This window comes from Corvus moneduloides, chromosome 8, assembly GCF_009650955.1.
Source record: "Corvus moneduloides isolate bCorMon1 chromosome 8, bCorMon1.pri, whole genome shotgun sequence".
Lineage (NCBI taxonomy): Eukaryota > Metazoa > Chordata > Aves > Passeriformes > Corvidae > Corvus > Corvus moneduloides.
In genome coordinates this window covers 26,917,174-26,933,142 of record NC_045483.1, presented here as the reverse complement: position 1 = coordinate 26,933,142, position 15,969 = coordinate 26,917,174, and the positions used below count along the sequence as shown (strand labels likewise).

The 15,969-nt window shown below is 49.2% G+C and overlaps 2 protein-coding genes across 2 annotated transcripts in view; both read right to left on the bottom strand.

The window, feature by feature from the left end:
- The window catches only part of CHAT (choline O-acetyltransferase), a 31,635-nt gene extending 30,723 nt beyond the window's left edge, over nucleotides 1-912 (bottom strand). The window contains exon 1 of the mRNA XM_032116939.1: nucleotides 780-912. The gene's annotated coding sequence lies outside the window, so the exon portion shown is untranslated. The remainder of the gene's footprint in view (nucleotides 1-779) is intronic.
- A 1,396-nt stretch (nucleotides 913-2,308) lies between these two features.
- SLC18A3 (solute carrier family 18 member A3) lies at nucleotides 2,309-4,723 on the bottom strand. The gene has a single exon (XM_032116993.1). The coding sequence runs from the start codon at nucleotides 4,561-4,563 to the stop codon at nucleotides 2,977-2,979; it is 1,587 nt and encodes a 528-aa protein (XP_031972884.1). The 5' UTR covers nucleotides 4,564-4,723; the 3' UTR covers nucleotides 2,309-2,976.
- Between the last annotated feature and the right edge of the window lie 11,246 nt (nucleotides 4,724-15,969).

Genomic DNA, 15,969 nt, shown 5'->3' with positions numbered 1-15,969 from the left:
TTTATTTACAGCTGGCTTAGCTAGAGGGCCAGGGTGAGCGGCTTAGCACGGTCGCTGCGAGTCACAGCAGGCTGGGAAGCCGGATGGCCTTCCCCACAGCTCAAAGCAGCAACTCAAATCCACAACAAAAGGCACTGATCTCTCCGTTAGCAGATAGCAGAGAAGGACCAAAATAAGCCCATGTGCTTATACTTGAGTTCTCCTGACACGGTGGACTCGGGAGGCAGCTTGCAGTATATAATGTTGTTGGGGCAATACATTCAGCCCCCATCTATTCATCCTCACTCTCAGTCTTATCAGGAAGGTAAGCTTAAAGTTCTCAGGAATCTATGCTTGAAGTTAAGAGGAATGTACGCGTTGTCAGGAATACACGTGTGAAGCTCGCACTGCTGCGGCTGTGGACATCGCGAGCGGAGCCAGGAGCCGCCCTGTCGCCGGCCGTGAGCTCCTTGAGGGGTATTATGGTAGCGCCGAACCCGTCGGGGAGCGCTCACGCTCCGCCTGAAGCTGCCGGCACATCCCGAGACCTTCCTAAGCCTCAGACCCGAGGGAGCCCTTTCCCTCCCGAGCCGCCCTTCGCGGCGGGACACTCGGGCGGCGGCAAAAGGGGCGGCCCCGTGGGTGCCGCCGAAGCCGCGGAGTTTGGCGAGGGGAGCTCGCTCGGCTCCTCTCCGAGAGATTCGCCGCCCCCGCTCCCGCTCTCCCCGGCCCCTGGCTCTCCCGCAGCCGCGCCGTCGGGGCAGCGGCAAGCGCGGGGCGCGCAGCCCGCCCGCCCGTACCTGCTCGCCGGGGAGCTCCGGAGCGGCTGCCGGGCGGGCTCTGCCAGTCGCGGCGGCTCTGTCCAAGGTACCGCCGCCTCCTCCGCGGCCAGGTCCCCTCTGGGTGGGGACGTGAGGAGGGCGGCTCGACTCTGCCGCCGCTGGCTCCTCCCCGCCCCGCACCGCCTGGCCCGGCCCGGCCCGGCCCGGCCCGGCCCTGCCCCACCGCCCCTCCCGCTGCGCGCAACAGGCGTTGCTGCCTGCGCTGCTCCCGCCCGCGGTGCCCCTGCGGCTGCTGCGCCCGGGGGTTGCAGCTGCGCCGGCTCGCCCCGTGCCGGCCGTGTTCCGTGAGGGGACAGCCTTGGCCGCGGCAAGGGCAGCCCCAGGGGGCTACTGTGCTCGCAGACCCGCGTTTCCACGGGGGTTGTCGCTAGTGTCGAGAAGTGTCGCCTTGGGGCATCTGCGGCTCCTGAAAGCTCGGTAGCCGAACAGGGGCGGGCGGCACTGCCGGTGGCTGCCGGCACCACGGCCGGGAGGGGTGGAAGCCGCGACGGGGCGGCAGCGCTCCCGGGGGAGGGCCCGGCTCTGCAGGAGCTGCCGTGGGGTCGGCAGCAGCAGCGGCCCGGGGCGGCAGCGCGGGCGGCGGACCGCAGGCGGCTCCGCTTTTGCCGCTTTCCACAAAGGAGCGGCTGCGGTTAAAGGGAGCGGGTCTCACCTCCCACCGCCATTGCTCCTTCGCCGAACCCCCGTGCCGAAGCGCCATCCCGCTGTTTTCATGAGTTTTGCGCCGCTTGAGCAGCGACTCGACGGCCCCGGCGGGAGCTGCGGGGTCACGCGTCCCGCGCAGCTCGGCGGAACTGACCGGCCGCTGCTGCGCGGCTCCCTCGCGGCGCCCAGATCCCCAGGGACGGCTGGGAGCCCTTAATAGGTGCTATGGCCGCTTGTAAATGTCTTTCCCCCCATTTTGCGATTACAAATAATTTATTTTGTTTCCTAATGGGTTAGGAATTAAAACAAACGACTTTATTTTATATTAAGAGAAATTTACAGGGCAAATTATGCAGTCTGGGTCCCTTGTGAGTGGATCGAAGGTTTCCACTCTTTGCAAATGTTTGAATGAAGCATTTCACCATCTTTTGTTTTTGTTTAATCCCTGTCGACTAACTGAGGTGGGTGCCTTTCAATTGGGGCAGCATTTAGCACCGAGAAAGGCACCTTTTAGTAACGTACCTCTAACTGCTGGTGATGTAATTTTTGAAAGATTAGAAAATTAAAATTCATGATTGTGGGGAATAAAAATTGAATTCGCATAAGAATTCAAGGAGCTGGTTTTAGGCAAGCAGTAGCACGGTTGCAGTGCGATGTTGTTTGCTCAGAGCCGTTAGGTTGTGAAGAATGAATGAGAACATTTTGTACTGGGGTTTCCTCCTATGCGATTTTGGTAGCTAGTGAGAATTGTGCTCTGGGGAATTGTTATCTTAGGGGCTATACTGAGTACTACCAGCTCCCTCCCTGAAGCAGCCCTCAACAACAAAACGAAAGACAATCGATCCCCTTCAATTCTGTTTATTCAGATCGTATTATTCTTGTAACTTGGACTTCAACATAATACAGCATATTGCACTTACCGGAGAGCAGCACAAAAGAGAGAGAAAAAAAAAAGTACAATAGTTCAGTTTATTCCCAAGGAAGAATAAAATGAGACAGATGTTGCTCTTCTTAAATATATGAAACCAACTGAAAGTCTGAGTACATGTACACAAGATTTACTAAGTCCCTGAATACACCATTTGAAATTTTACACATACTTTTTTGCTTTTCTTGTAATTTTACAGAGATATACAGTATGTCACACACAGTTTCAGCTCGAGAACACTCTGCACAATTGTACCCCAGCTACAAGGCTGTTGGGTTTTTTGTTTTCTTTTTGGTGTTTTTTTTTTTTTTGAAAGATTCCCTCAGATTTCTGCTAATGATTACTCCAATAATTTTCTTCAGGTCTGTCTCACATTTCCCACCCCCTCCACCTTGCTAGAATGCTGAGGGAAATACTGATTAAAAGTAAGTCTAGAAGAAAGCCATTACATCATGACAAAGGGTTAAACTGTATATATTGCACATCAGTACAGAAACATAATGCAGTAACGTTTTCATCCCCCGCTCTGTCTCTCTCCCATACGTCTCTCCTTGCTCCTGGGTCTGGGCCACGTGGGGGAACCTAACTGTACTCATAGTCTGATGAGTCCTCCTCAGATACCCCTTTCAGGTCTCTGTGATAAGAGTCCATGCCATTCTCATCCATCTCTCCTGCTGGCTGGAGGCTTTTCCCCACACCTTTGCGCTCCTCCATTTTGATGGTGTCGTAGAGTCCCTTAGGTCCTTCCTCAAGGAGGATGTTCCTCTCTGAGTGAGAGGGTTTCATTTGGCAGACATTTTTGAGAAAGAGGAGGACAGGGGCATAAAGCACGTTGGCAAGCCCCATGCCCAGGTTGAGCTGTGCAAAGCCCATGGTGTGCACAATCTGGCCGGCCACAATGGGCCCCAGGGCATATGCCACGGAGTAGGAGATGTCCGCAATGGCGTAGACACTGCCATAGACAGAGACGTGACGCACGTCCACCAGGAAAGCCAGGGTGGGCAGCAAGGCTGTGTCCACCAGGGCGATGCCAAAGCAGATGCCACAGAGGGGAATGATGACCTGCCCGAAATTCCTGCAGGCTGGCACCAAGCAGGAGCTGGCACCGATGATGGCCATGCCCAGGGCCCCGTAAAACCACTGCAGGTGGGGGTACGCAGCAGCCAGTCGGACGGTGACGTACACGCCCAGCACGTGGGGGAAGAAGGCGGGCAGCCAGGTGAGGCCCACCTCCCACTCGCTAGCCCCCATGGAATCCTTCATCCAGTTGGCGATGGTGGGCTCCAAGAAGGCCAGGGGGATGTTGCAGGTGGCCAGGGCCCCTGCCACGACGGCAATGTAGGGGTCAATCATGAGGCGGTGGATGGGGGTGCCGACAGGCATGTTGGCCCGTGCCCCCGTGCCGCCGGGCGGCGCCAGGACCAGCAGCAGCAGCCCGTCGAGGAGGCAGACGCAGGCCAGCACCAGGAAGGGCACCCGCTTGCCCGCGAACTCGTAGAGGACACCGCCGAAGGGGGGGGCGGCCAGGCTGCCGAAGGAGATGCAGGCCAGCGCCGTGCCCAGGGCGCGGCTCCGCGCCGGCTCCTCGGCGTAGCGGTCGGCGATGAGGGCGATGCCGGCGGTGTCGGCAAAGGCAGAGCCCAGCCCCTGCAGACTGCGCGCCGCGAACAGCGTCGCGTAGTTCTCGGCGAAGGCGAAGGTGGCGGTGGAGAGGAACATGACGGCCAGCCCGGCCAGCAGCGGCGCCTCGTAGCCCACGCGGTCGATGAGGGTGCCGCTGAGGGGGTTCACCAGCAGCTGCAGCATGGCTTTGGAGGCGAACAGCACCCCGATCTGCACGTCCTCGTTGCCCCCCGAGGCCGGCGGGTACCGCGCCGGCAGAAGGCTCCGGTTGCCGCCGCCGCTCCCGTTGCCCCCCGCGGGCGCGGACGGGCCGGCGGTGCCCCCGCCGCCGCGCATGGCCGCGATGTAGTCAGGGATGATGGGCACGATGACCATGTAGAGCATGTTGTCCAGCAGCAGCGCCACGCACACCACCACCAGCAGCAGCCGCCGCTGCCGCCGCGCCTCCCCCATGGCGGTGCCCAGCTGCCGCCGCCGCTCGCCCACCGCCTCCGAGAGCCGCTCCACGGCGGCCCGCGCCCGGCCCGCGCCCCCCGCCTCCGACATCGCCCTCAGCAGCGCCGCCGCCGCCCCGCCGCCCGCATGGGGCACGGCGGGGGCGGCCCCGCCGCCTCGGCCGCCCGAGCCGCCGCCGCTCACCTCCGGGCGGCTGCCGTCAGTCCGCGCCGCCGCTGCGAGGCGGCTCCGAGGGGCCGGTCCTCCATCACCACACTAATAAGCGCCGCGCACGGAAACCCCACCCGCCCCCGCCAGCGCGCCGGCCCCGCCGCTCGCCCGCCCGTCCCCGCGCCCCGCCCCGCTGCACCGCGCCGGCGACGGCAGCCCTGCCCGCCGCGGTAAGGGGGCTGCGGGGCGGGGGTGCCGCCGGGGCTCCCCGCCCCGGGGGTGTGCCTGGGGGGGGCGGTGGGGACGCGGCACCGCCCCCGAGGTGGCGGCCCGACGGCGCGGCTGGCCGCGGACGCCCGGGCAGCGCTGGAAGCGAGCCCGGCTCTCTGCCAGCCTCACGGAGCTCTCCGTTGCTTCCCCCTGGGCCTGGGCGGCAGGGCCCGGGTGCGATCTGCGGCCGCCGGTGCTGCGGGCAGCGGTCCCGTGTCCTCTCGGGCCCGCGTCGGCGCTGCCTCAGCAGAGCCCGGCTCGCTTGCGGAGGTCGGCGATTACGGGCTCTGCCGCTGTCCTACCGCCGTCTAACCCGAGAGCTGCTCGGGGCTGGTCGGGAACACGCGGCGCGGGTCCGCCCGCGACGGCGTAGCCGGGCCAGGGCAGGGTGTGGGGGCGCTCGGGGGCACTTGGGCTAATCGGGAACGGGGCTAGTCCGGGCTGGGCTGAGCCCTGCCCTGCCTCGGGTGGAGGGCGTCAGGCCATGGAATCTTCATTGGAAATCAGAGAGCAACACAGTAACTGTCTTCCTGCCTGCCGAGCATGTGTCTTAACACTCAGACAAACTCCAGGGAAATAATCTTCAAGTGCGGTTGTGTTACACACTGCCCGCATTTTGCCGGGCCAGTGCGGCAGCTGGAAGCATTGCAGAGCAGGGGGCCTCACTCGGTGCAGAGGCTTGGGTATCGAGAAGATACTCTTTAGCATAAAGCAGCATATCATTACTCCTGTAGCAGAAGTGACATGCGGGCTGATCCAAGGAGGATCTCTGCAGAAGGCTGTATGAAATAACCGCATCTCTCAGCCGAGCGCTTCCTGAGTAAATGTGGATTTTGAGCAACTTCATTTGCTTGCATACCTGGGCTTCCAGAGCTGAAAGGGAGATGATTTATCTGTCAGTTGCTGTATCTTGCTCTGTTGCAAGAAAACATTCTAGATGGTCAGAAAGACTTTAAGATGGATCCCTGCATGGAGTGGCACACAGATCCGATTGTGCTTACACAGAAGTGGAATCTTAGAGCATATTTAAAATAACAGTACTCCGAGACATCCATATTGTCGTTGTTACCGTTATTTGTTATTCATTTACTGCATCCACTGTAAAACTTCAGATATGCACCACTGACAGTCGGGACAAAGATCTTGACTTGGGACTCTAAATAAGCTATTATCCTAAATGCTTCAAAAGCTAATTCAGGGTGTAGAAGGAAAGTGTCTGAAGGAATAGAAGAGTCTTACTGGAAGGGTACTGAGCTGAAAGCCAAGGCTGCTGCACTTGGCTGCACGGTGTCAAGATACTTGTCACCTGTGAGACTGATTTAGTTGGGAAAAAATCAAACCAAACACTACCAACTCCATCCTCTTCTGATTCCTCAAACAGACCCTGGGGTAGCTGCCTAGGAATGTCTCTGCACAGGACTGCGAGCGTGGGAGGAGCAGCTACCCAGATGATGAGGAAATGGCTGAAGGATGCACCTCCTGTTTGGGATGGATATCACGTTTGCAGTAGGCAGTAATGGGTTGGGGGCAGATATGACTTTGGATCATTGCTGTGCTGCAGTCAGGAGTATTGGAATCTTGGCTCTCGCTTGATGAGGCACTTTATTTGATTAAAGTTTCCCTTTTAATCAGAGATATGGTCATTTCCCGTCTCTAAAATGGAATCTGGCTCTGGGGGTCATGTCTGGATAATAAAAGCACTGGTTCTCTTGTCTCATGGGAGTTGATATTGAATTTATTACCATCAAGAGAAAGCAGAATTATACTTGTAAAATGTTGCATAATAAATTTAGCTTCCTTAGTAAATCAAATCAGCAGATACCCTTATCTGCAAGAGATGCGTCATCGCTACGTGAGCTTCTTTGACTAGACAGAACTAATGGGGAGAAAATGTACCTTCAAGTGTGGTCAAAGTTGATGGACCCACAGTAAATTAAAGTTAAAAAAAAGTCTCCCTGGTGTTTGGCTTAGAAATTTATAATTATATTTGGGAAGGGACTTTAAGGTGAGATGAGATGACTTTTAAAATTTTGTGCTTTTATCCCAAAGCCCAGAGATGTGACAATTATTTAGTCTGAGAGGAGGAATGCGGAGGAGGTGATGTACTTCATTTGTCCTCCAGTGCAGAGCATGTGGATTTGGAAAACCACTGTTAATGTCAAGGAGATAGAGAAGATTTTGGATCTGTGAAAAGAACAGAGTTTACTGCACCAGGGCTTTTACCACTTTCTTTGTTGTAGAGGCTGTAGATGAAGGAAAAGTAGCTCAGGATGACTGCTTGGCAATAAAATGCAATTTATTATTGAATCCAAAAAAGCCCATGGCCCAGGAAGAGAAATTATACTTAGGATCTTCAAGACTTCAGAAAAATATTCTAGAGAATATATAACACATATGAGTATACAAACCTTCATGTATGATGATGATATCAGTTTAAGTTGAATGTGAGGATAAAGTGAGGTTTAGTATGACCAGTTGATCACATTTCTAACACTCAGTTTAAAAAGGAAGACCTACCTACATTGGGAATTTTGGAAAAGTGAGAGAGGTTTCTCTCCAAACATCAAAATAAATATATGAGTAGTTAAAAAGATAAAATTACTTGTGTACAGTCTGCTCTTTCTTGTCCTGGTACCTACTGAATTGATAGTCCTTGTGCTTTGAAATGACAGTTGTTTTTGATGCTCTATCAGGGTGATTTTACAAAGAGAGAGAGAGGGAGAGAAGCTGGGATGCAGTCTGCTGTCAGGAATGGAACTGAGTTAATTGAGCATCCTTAGGAGCCTTTCTTTCACAGGAGAAAAAGTTTTTGCTATGAGGTATCCAAACACAGTGAATCAGAGAGTTAGAGTTCCACAGGTCTGCAACATATTAATACTCTTAATAGCCTAAGTACTTAATGTCTGCAATAGAGAGTCTTGCCCCCTTAAGGATATGGCAATACTTTTTAGCACTTAGGACTAAACTAACTATGTGTTTCTTTTTTGATTAAAAACCTGCTAATCTGATTCTCCAAATAGGAGAGGCTCACCTAGTTTGACAGGTATGTTACAATCTTTAGAAGTGTGGTAGAGGAAGAGGGAAGAGATAGAAGGTAAGGTCAATTTTCAGCAACTTAATTTCAAATGCATTTTTGTGCAGAAAATGGTCAGGCTGTTAAATGGCAGCCAGTAAGTTATTGTCATGAATGTAATTATTGAGAAAACAACTCATTATTTTGGTATTTTGCATTATCCATTAACATACTCCTGTATGTCAGTAGTAGCTGAGGTTTCTGCTCTTCCTGTTGGGCTCTAAAACCTTTGTTGCCAAGGCAGATGGAGACACAGCACAGTCAGAAGCACATGAAGGCACGCAGAGGAGCTTTGGAGAGCAGAGGAAAGGGGGAGTCCTGCCAGTGGCTGGCAGACCCCGTGGCTGCTGGTGCCATGAGGTGGCACTGGGCAGGGGCATGCCAGGCAAGGCTTGGTGCCCTCTGCTGCTCCTGCTTTGGGTTCCAGCTGGGCTGGTTGGCAGTCCTGGCTGGACAAGCCTTGGCCCCTCCAGCCAGTGGTAGTTTTGGCATTAGCAGGATTAGCCACCAGGCGCAGCCTTCTGCGGGGACTGTGTGTCTTGTAACTCTCTGTCAAAACTTCATGTGTGCAACAGGTGTAATGTGGGATGGGGACTGGACATGAAAATGTGCCCTTCCATTTCTGTAAAATCTTTGTTCAATAAGCAAATCTGGTTTTTATAAATGGTTGTCATACTTTGAGGAATGATAAAATGACCAGGGTGGGTTTTTTAAACTAATTTTACACCCATACTTCATGCTGCTTCACTCTATGGAAATAATGCTTAGAGAGAGAGGAAAAATAGATGTGAAAAATAAGGGAAAAAGCTGTTCAAGGATTTGTGTCTAAGCTTATGTCAGCTCTAGCAATAGTTGGTGTTCTTGATAGTTGTAATATACAATTTTTCAGTTAAAGAGAGCTAGTAAATGATGGTGTGTCTTCCAACTCTAAAAGTACAGGACATTCTCTATGATGAAGTCGTGTTTGAACACATAAATAGCTCAGTGAATGGAATTTCCACTTTCCCTCTTGGAGAATACTTATCTGTCCAATAAAATTCAGGGCTTGAGTAGTCTCCTGACATTAAGTTTGAAATTTCTTTTCCTGTTTTGTTCACACTAAGCCTATGTCTACTGTGTGCATCACCTCAAACCGCATTTTTCTCTTCTTTATATCCTTCAAACATTTGCTATGTTCGTTCCAGACTACATGAGCATGACAACTGGTGTCCATCTTTGAGATGCAAGAAGCAGCTATAAAATCTGGGAAGATGCTGTTCCTCCCAAGGACTGCTTCTCTTCCTAGTCCTTGAACACCATTTTTGTCCATCATGTCTTTTTCTGCTCTTTTGCGGAAGCCTGTCAAAATGTTCTCCAACCAACCACAAAAGTATGTTTTTTTCCCCAAAGTTATCCTGGTTTTCATCTTTTCAGTTGTAAAAATACAGAATTTATCCTTGCTCCAAGACTCCTCAAGTTCATACATGCACTCATTTCTGATCCAATTTTGCGGGGAACAGGAGCTGAAAGAATGTTTGATGCTCCTGATTCTTAATGTGCTTCTCCACTAGCTACTCATCTCTGCTCACCGTTTGGGGCTTTGCTGCAGTCCAAATCAAATTCCTCATTGCTTAATAGCCTCTCAGAACTGTGACAGCAGGAAACACATCTTCCACATGCTCACAAATAGTTTCTGTGGCTTTAAGAGTGGTGTCAGATTGGCAATCTAGTTTGCTGACAGTTCAAATGTGCGTTTCCATCATGCTGGACATTCTCCTCATGCTGACTACAGAAGAAAGATATTTCAAAAAACCTGTCAGATATTTTGGGTTGATAATCTGCAAAGACATTCATTTGTCCAAAGCAGAATGAATTGAATATGAATGTTTTACTTAAATGGGGAGGCAAATATCTTGGCAAATAATTAAATATATGTTGGCAAGATATATTGTAAGTGGCATATCCCTGTGACAGGATACGTCAGTCAGCGTGTATCTTCTAACTATTTAAGTAAAATTTCTTTGTCAAGAAAAGCTCAGGCATCTGGCAATTTTGTAATGCCTTTCTACAAAATTATTACCAAGGAGAAAATTGTAAGTATGAGCTAGGCATTGGTGTCTGGAGACAAACAACATAAAGTTGTAGTGGATCCTACTTTTCCATGTGACCTAAGGAAATCAGAAAAGGTCAACGTAGATAATTACTCATGTACATCTATATCTAATGCATCTAAATATCTAAACCTTAGATATTTACTCATATGCATATATTATATGTTAGGTTTGTGGCAGTGTTTGCCACCAGCCTTGCCCATCTCTTCCCAGTGCACTGTTTAGTTCATGAGAAGTTATGTTTCTATGGCTTTCATTCTCTGCATTAACATTTTGAATAGCTGTGGCATTTCAAAGCATTGAAAACTGCTTGTAAACAAGGGGAGAAAATGCTCCTTTCTACAGCAGAGATAAAACCAATGGAGACTGAAGCCACCTTGTAGGTCCTTAAGGGTGTGTGGGATTAGTATTCACACAAATTTAGGAAGGGAAATCAGGTGTGCATCATGCCTCCTACCTCATTACAAGACTGATTCTTAGCCTGCTAACCTGAGGCTGGTCTTGGGATGGCGTGACCTGGTGTCATTGTGAAGCTGCAGTTGGAGTGAATGCTTGAAATTGGTTGTCACTAGAGGCATAAGAGTGAAGGTGCTGATTTTGTGGTGCTTTTTGTCGTTTGGAGTGTCTGCTGAAGTCTCTGTTGCCACTGCAGCTTCAGAGCAGTATATGGTCCACATGGCCCTTGTCAGCTGGGGGCTCTTCTTTACAAGATATAAAGGGCAGTGGCTCCCGCTGGTGCTTTTAGATCTATCAAAGCAGCCTTTGGTATTTTTGAATAAAGTTGAATAATAATCTGTCCTAAATAATACATTAGACTTTTTTTTTTCTCTTTGTTCACGAACCATCTGAAGGTACTTGTACAGTTGTCTCTTATTTTGTTTGAAAATACTGTAAGTTGCTCTCAGCGTGAAGGTTGTTCTCAGAGAACTTGCTGCAAGTATGAGGTGCCCAACATTAGAAATCTGGACTGCACTGAATGGCTCTCAGGAGCGGAGCACCTCCTGTTGCTTCCCTGCTTGGACTGGAAGCACATGGAATTAGTGTTAGTTTCCCCTCTCTTTCCTGGTGTCTCATCCTGAGCATGTCTATGCCCCCCAAACTGAGAAGAGTAGACCATAAGTGGAATAAACTTCAGGAGAAGTCAGCCCATGTAGTAAATTTGTGTTTAGAAATTGTACTGAAAGCTCTCTGGAGGATTTGAAAATCCAAGGAGATGAAGTCCATTTGCTGCTAACCAAGGCAGGACCAGCTGGGTAGCAGGAGGAGTACCTGGGAGAAACTGAGAGTGGAGAGAGCTCCTGCTCTGAGCCCTCTTGCTGGTGGGAAAATGCATGGGATTTGCTGTTAAGATGTGATGGGACTGGTGATCCTAAAGAATGCTTGGTTATGTAGGTTAGATTCAGAATCAGAATTTCAGTTTCCTTAAGCAGTTTGGCACAGTGGATGTGTGGGAGGTGTTTGTTTTTTGTTTTGTTTTGTTTTTTTTTGTTTTTTTTTTTGTTTTTGTTTTTGTTTTTTTTTTTTTTTTTTTTTTTTTTGTTTTGTTTTGTTTTGTTTTGTTTATTTGTTTGGGGTTTTTGGCCCAGAAACACAAAATTACAGGGCAAGTTTTCTTTGACATTCAGTTAGATGGTGGCACCTGCAGATGAACTTAATTCTTTTTTAATGTACCCAATTGTTTTAATTGTGATCATGGCAACAGAATGAAATGTACTTTGGTTCTGTGGGATATCCTATTTTTTTCCCCAAAGTTTTGCAAATTTTTATTGGTACTGTTGAGAACTCTGTTTTTCAACTCACAGTATATGAGCATTATGTATTCTGTGCTTTTCATGACCTAAACTGTATGTATGGAACAGAAGGCTGTTCTGTGCAGGTTTCTGTACTATGTGCACATCCTTGGAGTAAAAGGGAAATGCAGGGAACATGCAGCAGTGAGCTAAAGGATGTTGAACATACACTGTGAAGGAAACTGATTCTAATTGAAGACAAATGAGGTTGCATTTGAAGGGAACCCTTTACCTCCTGACAAAATTTTAGGAATTCAATAGGCTCCAGTAATTTCCGAACAGTGAACTTTTAAAGAGATTTTGCACTTCCTTGATTGCTGCTATATTTAAAGAAGATGGCACTTGAGAATTGAGAGCAGGATGCGGTGACCTTGCCTTACCTATAACGCCAGTGGAAGCCACTATTCTTGGAACACTGTAATTCTGCTCTCACTGGGAGGCTGCCTTTGATTTCAAGGCAAAAGGCTGGAGCTCCCATATGGGAGACTGCTGTCCTGCATCTCTCACTGAGCATGCATTAACTGGAGAGCAGGCATCTGATTAACATCCCTAGTGCTGTCATAAATCAATCTGTGTATGCTTAAACAAGTTACATCAGCCTAATGGGAAAAGATGTGGTGAGACAATTAAAAGAATTAACCCAGAGCAGGGGGGTCGATAGCGTGGAATAATCTGTTGCTGGAGTGTGATGACCAGGCGCTGTGGTAGTTCTGGCAGCCAGTCCCTGCAGGAATTGAGCCCCAGTCTCTCTCATGGGAAGGCTGATGCATTTGCAGAGGATCTGGCAATGGGGCTCTGGGGTTTCCAAATGCTTGAAGGCTGATGAGGTTTAATTATTTTTATTATTAACTTTTATTGCTCTGAGGTGGAAAGCAGCTGTGTGTGAACGAGTTCACTAGTGTGTGTGTAAATAAGCCAGCTCAGAGCCTTCCTGCCAGTGGAATCAGAGCATAAGCAATAGGGTACAGTCAATTTTAGTGATTTAATACTGTCTAGGTAAGCTTTTCTTCTTACTGACTCAAGAAGGTTGTCTAGGAATACTGTTCTTATGCTTTAGTGAGTTGCCTAAATTGAGCTGTGCAAATGGCTGCCAATGGAAACCAGAAACTCAGATTTCTTATTAGATTTAGTACAGTGGTCATTATGGTGAATTTGATTACAAAAAAGGCAGGGGAGGGTTGCTAAAAAAAGAAATGTTTTTTTTTCCTTTACTTCTCCCCACCTTGTGAAAAGTCAAATTGACAATGCATATCTATCAGTCTTACAGCCTTAGAGCATGCATTGCAAGCTCCTATTCAAGTTCAAGGCAGTTGCACAGAGGTCCTTGAAAAATGAGCCTCTATCTTGCCCAGCTGGTGTTCAGTACCTGAATCCAGTTCAGCCACACCCCTGTGTGAGTTAATGGAAGCCTCTGGTTCTCCATTTCCTTTGAATCTGTTTGTGGTTTCCCCAGAAGATTTCTGTGGGCCTACTTGTGCCTGGAAAACACAGTCAGTATAATGCACCCAGGACCAACATAAATCTCCTCCTTTCCTGCCATATCAATGCAAAGAAAGTCAAACTGTGCTGAAACTCACAAAGTTGTGAGAGTCTCTTTCACACAGGTGTGTTTCAGAGAAAGGCAAGAGAGTCAAGAAGAAATCGAGAGCTGGTGGAAAGGGGCACTCACAACATTGTGTTTGTGTACTTGACCCTCTTTTTTTTTTGCTGCAGCTTTGTTACTGTCTTCAGGCAGAGAAAGCTCTGCTTGCAAATAGTTTTCTTTTCAGCTTATCCCCAAGCAGCAACAGTGAAGTGTTACTGGGACCATAAGGACATCATGGAGTTCAAGGAGTTCTTTGGAGGTGGGGGAAAACTCCTCCATGTATCTCAGAGCACGTGATGTTGACACTGTGAGTCCACCAGACCACCAAAGCTTGAAGAGTGAAGCTAAAATGCTGGTTGTGTCTCCAAGAAATTAAGTTATTGGCTGTCCAACCCTTTGCTTGCTAAGTGTGTCCCTTGGCTCAAGGTGCATCGGGTAGTGCTGGGACTGCATTACTGCTGCTGCTGCATTACAGCAAAGCCAGCAGTGAGCAGCTGATGGTGCAGTGTCCTCCATTTCCAGAGGGCCGTGGCAATGGTTGGTTGAGGGAGCTGCTCCCCCTGCTCATGTATGCATGACTCAATTTTTGTGTGTGTTGTGCTTAGATATGTTTTTGGTGGACATGCTGAAGAGGGTCAGGAGCAAAGAAAGTCTCTTGCTGACTCAGGAGACCAGCAGCATGGAAAGGCTATTGAGAGATGCAAAAAAAAATGCTGACCCTAGTTGCTCTGCTCTCTGCTTCCAGTTTTGAAGCATCCTGGCAGTGAGGTAACATGCAAGATAAACTTTGTGACCATTTTTCAGGGTACCAGTTGCATATATGATGGATCTCAGCTGGGAAACCCTACCAGGACAGGGCAGGGGTAAGGGTTAGTGCAAACCTGGCTTTGACCCTCCCCTAGCAGCTATCCAGATGCATCTTCTAGCACAATGCCTTTAGCAATCATCGAACTTTCGACCCCAGTCTCTGAAGTAATGCCAAGTATGTTTAGCACACACACAAATGAAGTGGAAATCATTATTGGCTTGCTCATGACCTGCTGAAAAATGGTTCCCCTCCAGGGGCTCTGCTTGCATTTCCCTCAGTCTCTTGTAGCACTCAATCTTTCAGCAGTTTCATGTGCTACAAACTGAGCATCACTGTGCTTTTGCTTGGATCGACCTGCCCTTGTCTGTTCACTCCAAACCCTTTCCCACCTTAGGTTTTCTGAGGCAGCAGTAACAGGGCTCACACCTAAGCACTCCCAAGAACACACACCACGTTTATATTGTTATGTCCAGGTGTGACTCAGGACCACATCTAGCTCATGTCATGCTGGGAGCTGGTCTCAGCCTGTCCTCTCTGTCCTTCAACTACCAAGCCCCAGGAAGAGGAAATGCAGATCTACAGGCTGTCAAGAGGCTCTGCTGATCCAGATGACTGGCAGTCCAAATGGCAAGGTTTCTTCCAACCCTGAGTTTTATTTCTCTGCTTTCCCTCTGCACGCATATATTCATTTTGTCTGGGCTGCCATGAGTGTTGACAAAGCTGATCTCTTCTTTAAATGTCCATAATTGGAGCCCCTTCTCTTCAAAACAAATAGATCTCCAAATACTCAGAAACCTCTGTATTATTTATCTGAAATACAGGAATAAAAATACATTATTTTTATCTTTATTTCTTTTCTAAACAAAGCTGCACATAAAGTTTGAGATAAGGTCAAAGCTCATTGAGAGAATTGCTACTTATTCTGTGTAGATACAGAGTGATTCCAACAACTGGATTGTTCCTTGTAAGAGTCTCCTTTTGTGTTTGCATGCAAATGATCACAGAAGGAAGGAAATCCCAGTATTCACCTCGTCACCTTATCCTGCACTACAGTTGTAATATCCTGAATAGTTGATCCTTCCATTCTGCAATTTTGGATGGCTGTTGGGTTTTTTTGGTTCTTCCCCCCCCCCCCCCCCCCCCCCCCCGTTGTACTATTTTAGTAAATGGCATTTTCTTCTCCCAAATGTGTTCTTTTTGGTGGGCTGGGGGTAAACTAGAATAAATAAGACAAGGCTTCACTGAAAGGAGTAACGACCAACTAGTTAAAAATAGTAAATGAAACAGCCATGTTGAGCTGTCTTAGTAAAAAAAAAAAAAAAAAAAAAAAGGTAAATTTTTATTTGTTTCTAGTTTCTTTTCTGTCAGTATACCAGAGCTGTGTTGAGACAGCTACTGTTCCTGGCAGAGTACTATGTGTTTGCATGGTGTTAGTATGACTGATTGACAGCTAGCCCTGTGACAGCAAAGCCCTCTCCTTCAAAGAGATGACAGGACTGCAACATGATGAGGGGATGTGGCAGACCAAGGGGAGCAGGGCCCTGGCTCTTCTGTTCCTTCTCTGCTGTTTCCTGCAGTCCGCTTGGAAATCCACTGTGCCGAGGGGCAGCTTGGAGCCAGGCAACCTGTGCGTGTCCCCAGTGCTGCTCCCTGGCCCCGCTGCTCACTGCGTGCAGCGCAGGGTGGGGGCTGCTCTGGCACGGCTGCACATTTACCGGCTGCTCCCAGCA